This window comes from Achroia grisella, unplaced genomic scaffold (assembly GCF_030625045.1).
Source record: "Achroia grisella isolate CSIRO2021 unplaced genomic scaffold, CSIRO_AGI_Agris_v1 utg808, whole genome shotgun sequence".
In the NCBI taxonomy this organism is placed as follows: Eukaryota; Metazoa; Arthropoda; class Insecta; order Lepidoptera; family Pyralidae; genus Achroia; species Achroia grisella.
In genome coordinates this window covers 400,352-409,813 of record NW_026713029.1, presented here as the reverse complement: position 1 = coordinate 409,813, position 9,462 = coordinate 400,352, and the positions used below count along the sequence as shown (strand labels likewise).

Here is a 9,462-nt window from a genome sequence, read left to right as displayed (position 1 = left end):
TATTCTCTACAGAATTTAAAAATTAATCTGTATTTTTGTAAGTATGAGTACAAGCTCATTTAATTACGCCGACCCCAAATAAATGGGATAAGGAAGAAGCAGATAACGATATACAAGCCTATTTAAGAGTAAGAGCTGGTTTCTTGACAGTTCTTCTTAGTACGAACTGACAGTAGATTTGACATATCATAAGAGTCTGTAATAAACTTACATGAATAAAGATGTTTTGATTTGATTCTTATATGTATCACGTCACTTGACAATAGATGACTTTGACTAATATTCTACTTTTGGAGTTATGAATTAACTTGATGATATACGATTATTATATATGTATTCTCCCATTTGATTCTCTCTTTGTCTTTAAATAATATTCATTAATTTTCCATTCAATTTTGATTAGTGAGTATTCCAGCAAATCGTACACTGATACTTACTCAATAACACATAAATATAATAGAAAATTATATAACTCACAACAACATTGAAATTATATTACTAATGTTATAAACTCGGAAGTTTGTGAGTGTCGATGGATGGATGGATATTTGTTAATAATAATATAGCTTTTACATCAGAATAAGACATAGGCTATATATTTGAGGCGGGTGAAACCTCGAGCAGAGCTAGTTAAATAATATTTAATGGACAGACAAAGTGCCTCTGGACATTTACTATAGTAGTAATACATTGTGTCAGTACGCCTTTTCATTCTCAGAATATCGTAAAAGGCGACTAGGATAATAAGGAAAACTAGAAATAAACATATGCCGAGTCTGCTATGCATGGTAATAGTAGGCTAAATCATGCCCAGCAGTGGGATGACCATTTGGGCCAAGGTTGAATATACTACAGTCTAATTGACCGAAATGCCGAATTTTTTCAGTAATAATAGTTCTGATCATGTAATTGTTGTCAATAAATATTTTTCTTGATCTGTATTAAATATCAAATAACCAATTTCGTCCTCTGTGTACCATTATTTTGTTGGTTCTTATTTTTTATATAACTAGAATGGTAAACTAGCTAACGGTCCATCTGACAGTAAATAGCAACTATCGCCTATACAGATTAATAGCACCACCAGCCCTTCCTTAGGATTAAGATGCCATGCTTCTTAACCTTAATTCAAACACATTATACAAATCCATCTAGCTAGCTAGGTGGCCACTGTAATATGTGCAAACAGGTTTCAAATGACGGTAGGTATAGCCTACACTTCGAAAAAGAGCCTCCGACTCCGGCAGGTACACCGTCTGATTTTTAGTGGCTAGAAATCCCTCAGACCACTTCGCCATCCCTACGCCGGGGAGAAGCACTTTGGAAATTTTTTCCACACGTAAAAAAAGATAGAGGCTATACTATCGTCTCTATTTTTAAAATAAATTAATTTTCTAAGAATAGATCGGTTTTGTGTAAGCCAAAACCGAAGCTAATAAGTAAACAATATTCATATGCCGTAAAAACGATATAAAAGTGAAATAAAACTTAATTTGCAGTTAAAATTCACAACTTAGCCGTACTGCATCAACTGAGTCAAGTCAAGTTAAACAAATCGCAAAAGTTCAAAACAAAAAGTTCAACGGTTTACCTAATGGTAGAGATACGTGTCGAGCATTCACCAGATCTTCACTAGGATGTCCAGTTTCCCATAACGGTTGGAGAGCACTGTCGAATAGTGTAAAATGACGATGTAAACGTGCAAGGCGCAAGCGAACTGCCGTGGTTTGAATTTCAATTAATCCAGATAGTCTGGAGTATATAATGCGAAGTTTGACTGTAGCCAACACAATTCTAATAGCTTTATACCGCACAACACCCTTTGGTGGAAGGGTCCAAGTGTATCAACGTAAGACAGAAACATGAAGACAATCATCTCATTGGTGATGTTGACGTGCGTGATGTGGCAGACGATGGCGTTTCCTGGTTATTATCCGTATTATGGATCTGATATGGATTCCCGTGAGTACGCCTTTATTTATTATAAGAATACGTTTTCCACAACTTATAATCAATTATACATAGCACTATAGTACAGCAAAATTCAATGCTTCTATAAAAATAGATAGTTTCAATTAGAATTTGATTACTACTGTAAGTATTTTTATTTCTTTTTTTCTATATTTCCTACTGCAGGTAGCACTTATTCAAATTCTTACACATTTTAGAGACAAACATCTAATAGCGTCATAATAAGTAATTATAAATATATTGTTCAATTTTATTTCAGTTTCATTCGGTTCGAGCGACAACACTCGCGGCGGAATGGTACTAAGTCGTTACTACAACCCATACTACAACCCTCGTGCAGTCGGTGGTGGTATGGCCGCATTTATGTTCAGACAACCTGAAGGGAAATTCCAACAAGCGCCTTCTAGCCAATACTATTATCCTGATAGGCGTCGTCAAACTCAACCAGAAATAAACTACGCTCCACCTCAACAGAACGAAGTGTATTCTTTTCCGCAATCACCAGAAAAACCTACTGTAACTGAGGCTACAGATATTGCTGATCCAACTGAAAGAACGGAAATCTTTCCAACTACATCCAGAGCAACAGCCACGCCCGAATTTACTGAGCCCGAAATAGAAGAGGTCGAAGAGCCAGTTAAAAAGACTAGGAAAAGAGTGTCAAAGAAAAAAGAAGTAAAGAAACCTATTGACGATGATGACGAAGATGATTATGCACCGAGGTTGCCTGCTTCAGCATTATTCCCAATGTTCTTTGGCTATGGTGGAAGATCTTCCGGTGGAGCGCCAGGAGGGGCCACAGCTATCGCAAACGCTTACAGCACTGGTCGTGGTGGAGTTGCTACCAGTCACGCTACAGCGTATGGAATCCCAACAAGGCCAGATCAAAAATTACAACCTTAGATATAATTAATTACCTGTTCTCTACATATAATTTTAATCGAATCCTTAGGTTCGCTTTGAGTGTAACCTGTCTATGACATTGGGCTTAATTCTGAATTAAAATTCGCTAAAACTGCCTAGGTTTCAGAATTTTTACATTACCAAATAAAGTTTATGAATAACATTTCAAAGCAAGAACAAAGTATTAAAAAATACAAAAAAAAAATTAAATGTAATAAAAAATTTGCAATATTTTTTAAAATTTATAATTAATATAGGTAATTCCATTTAAGAATTCTTCCCATTGTCATTCCATTTTACAATACGTAATGTTGCCATACTTTATGAAGGTTTTAAGTATGTATTTAGTTTCAGGGCCATCTATTGACAATGTTATGATATGATATAGTCGCGAATAGTAAACTTGCAAAAGTACGATTCGTTTATAGGTTTATAGATAATTATAATGTAATTCAACTGTCTAATAAAAGGTGGCGCTTCTTATGAAAAATATATACTATATTTTGTTTTAAAATGGCATACTGCAAATACTCATTTTGTTTATAGTTTGGTTATATTTGTTGTTTTGATAATAAATATTTAATGAGATAGTATTCTAATTTCTTTTTATACCAAGTTAGAGTTTCTACACTGGTCTAGCTGTTTAGCACACCGCTCTAGTTCCGATTGTCGCAGGTTCAAATTCAAAAATCATTTAAATCATATAGGACATTTTAGCCGCTTAAGAACGTCAAATTTTTTATAATATATATTTTTCCCTACCGTTCAGTTAATAAACTCAATTCAATTAGGTTAAACTGGCTTTTAAAAAAAATATTTTTTAAAAGCCAGTTTATTTACAATGTATATTTATATAGGTGTCTATGTATAACATTAAATGAAAATCCCGTGCATGAACAACTATTGCCATGCACCCTCGTCATTCAAGTAATCGTTTAGTGACTAATAGGCTTTGCTCAGTAAATATGATTTAACAGAAGTTTTGAATTTATTTAAGGTATGTAATATTACGTTATGATTATGTTAGTGTGTTTAAGGGTAATTCCAGTACATTATTTAGTATCTTATTGTAAATTTTTATACCTTTCGATCAATTCCACGCACGGTACAATCATTTGTATTCATGATTATAAGTGTTGTAAGGGTCTGTTTGTTTTTTATGTACTCATTTATTATTAGTAATTATTACATACATAGTTTATTTAAAAAAATATCTAAGTATTTATATCAGTTATTTAGTACCTATAACACTTTCTCTTACCTTGGGACGAAGTGATGTTTTGTAAATTATCCAGGAGTATTAATCTTATATACAAAATTCTCGTGTTACAATGTTAGTTACCATACTCCTCCGCTTGCTTTGGCTTGACCGATTTTTATGAAGTTTTATATCCATATTCAGTAGGTCTGAGAATCGGCTACGATCTATTTTTCATACGCCTAAATGATGAGGTCTGTTTTTTTTTTGGAAAAAAAAATAGATTTATTTTATTATAATGTGACAATAAAAATACATAAAACCCCAATTATTCACTCTGCTATCATCAACCCCTATTTTTTAATTAAAAAAAAGAAATATTAATTTAGGTATGTAACATTATGTTATCTGTGATTTAGGTATATGGCAAAACAACGTTTGCTGGGACAGCTAGTGTTTATATATAATTGTAGTTTGGTTTACGTACCAAGAAAGACACCTACTTGTTTATATGTATGTACGGAAAGCCCATATAAAATTGCTATAATAAAGACCCGGATGTGATGTTTTTTGCATTAAGTACCTACTAGTGCATCTTACGTCGTGACCAGCACCCGAGCCAGTTAGTTCTTTATAGAAACACAGTAATTTCCATAAACAGAAACCATATAAATAATTGCAGTAAATTTGCTGTTAGAACTAGAATTATTAATCTATACCAATAAATAAAATAGAAGTATTTGTTTATAATTACAAATTAACAGCTCACTAACGATAACAGCAATGCATATGAATAAAAAATTATTTAAAAAAAAATTGTCTGTATGTCTGTTTGTTCTTGCTAATCTCTGAAATGGGTGACCTAATTTAGACGGAAATTTCACTCGCAGATAGCTAATTTTATAAGGAATAAGGAGTAAAAGTTACACTAAATTAACAATACCTTATTAATTTGAATGGATAAAAGCGTCTATAAAAAACAAAAAACTTATTCTCTCACCTTTATTTAGTAGGAACAATCTGTCTCTGCGTGAGTATCAATCTGTAGTTCTTTAAATTAATTAATACGATTTTCATTATATTTAAAATGAGAATTATTCTTTATTAGAAAAAAATCAGACAATAACAAATTGTCATTATAAGACAATTTCGGGTTCAAGAAATCCATTACACTGCGGTAGTTGATGACAAAAACGTTACAATCATTATATAGTAACATAACTTAGCCATTCAAGTATGAGTAATGAATAATGTTGATATTCGTACATATAAGTGATGACTTATTATGACTTTTGCTAAAGAACACTTTTTATAATACAACATTTGGTTTTATTATTATTCTGAAAATATAGAACCTGACTCGGTTAGAGAATGCGATGTATTAGTGAAATTACAGTTAATTTTACTGCCATATTTCAATGCCTATCCAATCTATCCCTGGTACGGAGGCACAACATATCAGTTCTCCATGCCAACACACGTCACATATTGTGACAGTAACTGTTGCCACTTCCCACCTTTTACATAAAAAAGTAGATGGCGCATGTTTCGTATGTTTCGGAAGAGCATATCTATAATTCTATATTACTTAGAAATAAGAATAATATAGATATTATTCTACTTTACTCTAGTCGTCCAGTGGTCGAAATTTATATTCATTTAAATTATAAGTTTGAATACTATTAAGGTTTATGCAAGTTTAAGGTCAAAAACTTGCATTATTAGATAAATTTCTTTCTCTATATAAACTACAAGTGTGGGAAATTTCTTACATCCCCGTCAGCGCATATTTCGTAAAAAGTGTACAAAGTTTTTGCTTCACATGTTAATATTACGATGATGATTCTGCAGCTGCAAAATGCGTTGTATAGTATTAGGGTTTTGGGTTAAGTCTATTATGCTCGCCCTTTTTCAAAGTTCGCTACCTAGACGCGTAAGGGAAGGAATTGAAGGATATTCTTAGGAGTAAAATTTTCTTAGTAAAATGAGAATTTATCTGCACCCAACCAGGAATTAGAGAACTATAATCAAGTTAAACTTAGTATAATAACAGATAAGTTAATATTACATGGTATGATCTGAGCTAATATAAAAATGCGCACGTAAATTCCACATTATAATTTTAAAACTCGATCGTCGACCACAAAACTAAAAAAACTACATAATGGTTAATACTCGGAACTTGCTATCTTTAGTGACGACATTATAAAACAAGATTAGTGTCGGTCCATCAATAACAACATGTGTTACCATCTCTATTTATTTTTATAACAATGTTGTATGGCTTACTGTAATTAGATCTACAATTAGACCTTATAGATTATACTATATCCCTTTGAATTTTATCCAGATTTATAGTCAGCCAACACTTTTCTGTGAATGAAAGCGTATAATCTTAATCAAAAGTTAATATATTTTTTCATGAGAACTGAAAAGCAAGCATATTTGCACTAAACTCTATCGAGGCAACTCCTGATTAAGAGCTGCCAATACCTAAAGCACTGCAAATATTATATTATAAATTTAATGCATTACATTTTGTCATGCATGAATGATTTTAATATTCTTCCATTAGCTTAGGACCTAAATAAGGATATAGGTCTAAAACTGGAGCCTAAATAGACATAGGATATACATTTAGTGCGAACAAGAAACACACTTATAGAATATTCTAAAAATACAAGTTTTTAAAAAACGAAGGTTGTAAGCCCAGCTAGTCAGGATAAAGCTCATACTTATATAATATCGACGGCTATATCAAGGCCAAATGCCACCTACAGCGCAGTGATTGACACCAATATTACTTTTGGCTAATCTGAAATCAACAAAAACCCATGGTACTCTTAGTTCCGATTCAAAATATATGAGAAACATAAAAGCGCACAAAAACTAATTGTTTTCCCCATGTGTACCTACACTGGTTTTGTATTCGCACGAAACACACGTCTACCTATTAAAATAATGATATAAAAGGATCCATAACTGTTCCATCTTTGTTAGTTAAGTCGCAAAATAGATATGAAGCAGACCATCTTAGGAGTGGCCTTTTGTCTCATCATAGGCTTTGGCGATGCTTCAGGTAATTAATTATTCTAATTGGTTTTTGTTTTTGTACAGGATTTAAGTTTAGTAGACTTGATGACGTAACGTAGATGAAGTTGATGTTTGTAAAGATTTGTTTATTTCTAAGTTTCGATCAGCTCTAACTTAGCACGGGTGTAATTACTGTGACGATCTCTGATTAATATCAAAGACAAAATCATTTACTCATATAGGACGCTGAGGACATGAGGATGTCCTCATACACTAAATGGATATAAATCAAAACAAACACTCAAGGTACTTAAAGAATATAATATAGCCCATATGTCGAATTAATACAATAATATTTGAACGTTTCCTTGCAGACATGAAATCAAATGTTTTCGTTTTTCAATTAGACTAAAACTACACGTATATTCTGTTTTAAGAAAGAGATATTCTAGTTCCTTTTTCTTTTACAGTGAGAGTTCGACGTGGTTACGGCGCCCACGGTGGTGATGGCGGTGGAGGTGGCGGAGGTGGCGGATTCGGATATGGCGGAGGCGGAGGCGGAGGCGGTGGCGGATTTGAATTTGGCGACGACGACAGTGGCGAAAGTAGTTTTGAAAGTATAGGAGCCGGTGTTGGCCATATATTAAGCAAATTACAATCTGGATTTCACCGTCTGGCAAAAGGAGGTTTGAGTGGAGGAGGAGCAGGTCTCGGCAGTGGAGGCCTTGGTGGAGAAAATGAAAAGGTCATTTTCTCCCAATCTGACGATGGAAAATCTGGCGGCTTCGCTTTTCATGGCACACTCGATGGTGGTAAAGGAGGATACGGCGGTGGTGGAGGATACAGCGGCAGTGGATTAGGCGGAGGTGGCGGAAGTGGATTCGGAAGTGGCGCTGGAAATGGATTAGGTGGAGGCCATGGAGGACATTCAGGAAATGGTGGATTGGGCAGTGCTGGAGGTTATGGAGGAGGCGGTGGTTTTGGCGGCGGAGCAGGTGGCGGCAAAGGAGGCGGCGGATATGGAGGACACGGTGGTTCTGACGTTGGCGGTAGCAGTGGAAGCGGATCAAGCGGCGGTTATGGCGGTGGCGCTGGGGGTGGATTAGGCAGCGGTGGTGGTCATGGGGGTTCTGATGGATTTGGAAGTGGCGGAGGACTTGGAGGAAGCAGTGGCCTAGGCGATGGTCACGGAGGTGGCAGTGGCCTTGGCGGTGGACACGGAGGAGGCAGTGGACTTGGTGGAGGTCACAGCGGCGGTGGTGGCTATGGAGGTAGCATTGGCGGAAGCAACGGAGGTTCTGGAGGTCATGGAGGTGGCGCTGGCGGTGGATATGGAGGTGGATCCGGTGCAGGCCTTGGCTCCGGCGGTGGTATTGGCGGAGGATCAGGTGGATTAGGAGGTTCCGGTTCCGGAGGACATGGTGCAAGTCATGGAGGCGCTGGAGGGTACGGCGGAGGAGCAGGCGGTGGTCTTGGTGGCGGATCTGGGGATCATGGTGGCTCTAGCGGCTGCAGTTCGGGTTGTGGAGGATCCGGAGGCTATGGGAGTCATGGAGGATACGGTGCATCAGGAGCGTACGCTGCAGCAGCTGCTAAAGCCTCAGCATCAGCAGGCTCTGGTAGTTACGGATAATTAATCATCGTCGTTACATACTAATATTTCAACGATAAGCATTCCCAAATAATATAGGTTATGAAATGTTTACATTTGGCCATCTTAGTTAATTGTATGGTATAATATAAGTATAAATTATGTACTGAAATATCAAACTTAATTTTATTTTTATATACCCCTTATATTCTTAAATAATTATTACAAAAATAGATGTAACTAAGCAGATATTAAGTTAAAAACCAATTATAACTGGTTGGTAAAACCAGTTTATTGCATATATGTATATTTGTTTCCATAACAAGCAGGTAACGTACATAGTCACTAAGTACCTAAAACATGAAAAAAACTTGACAGTTCTAAGGTTAATTTACTCTAACGTTATCAATGCTTCCGCCTAGGCAGATTCAAACATTTGTCTGTTGGGTAATAACCCAAACCAAATTAATCCGAGAGACCACATTAGGTTCGCCCTCGGCCTCACTGGATTACTCGGAGAGAAAGGGATTGTTAGTAATGGGGATTATTGACCCTATTGCTAGCAAACCAGTATGGGTCTAAGTAATCTCCACGCAGTCTCCCGTAGAAATCGTTCTGTTTAATTCCTTGCGTTTACTATTAAAGGAAGCACCTTTCCATTGCCGTCCATAACAAAAATTGGTACCTCCTTAGCGAAATCCCTTTCACTACCCCATGTGCGACTGCGGTCGTGAATATACACTATATGTACATGTAGTAGAATATT

General features: G+C 35.8%; 2 protein-coding genes across 2 annotated transcripts; both read left to right on the top strand.

Moving 5' to 3' along the window:
- The first annotated feature begins 1,802 nt into the window (after positions 1-1,802).
- LOC131851868 (uncharacterized) lies at positions 1,803-2,939 on the top strand. Its single transcript, XM_059202431.1, has 2 exons — positions 1,803-1,962; positions 2,231-2,939. The coding sequence occupies exons 1-2, from the start codon at positions 1,863-1,865 to the stop codon at positions 2,872-2,874; spliced, it is 744 nt and encodes a 247-aa protein (XP_059058414.1). The 5' UTR covers positions 1,803-1,862; the 3' UTR covers positions 2,875-2,939.
- Positions 2,940-7,063: 4,124 nt separating this feature from the next.
- LOC131851840 (uncharacterized) lies at positions 7,064-8,831 on the top strand. Its single transcript, XM_059202404.1, has 2 exons — positions 7,064-7,151; positions 7,576-8,831. The coding sequence occupies exons 1-2, from the start codon at positions 7,091-7,093 to the stop codon at positions 8,736-8,738; spliced, it is 1,224 nt and encodes a 407-aa protein (XP_059058387.1). The 5' UTR covers positions 7,064-7,090; the 3' UTR covers positions 8,739-8,831.
- The last annotated feature ends 631 nt before the right edge of the window (positions 8,832-9,462 follow it).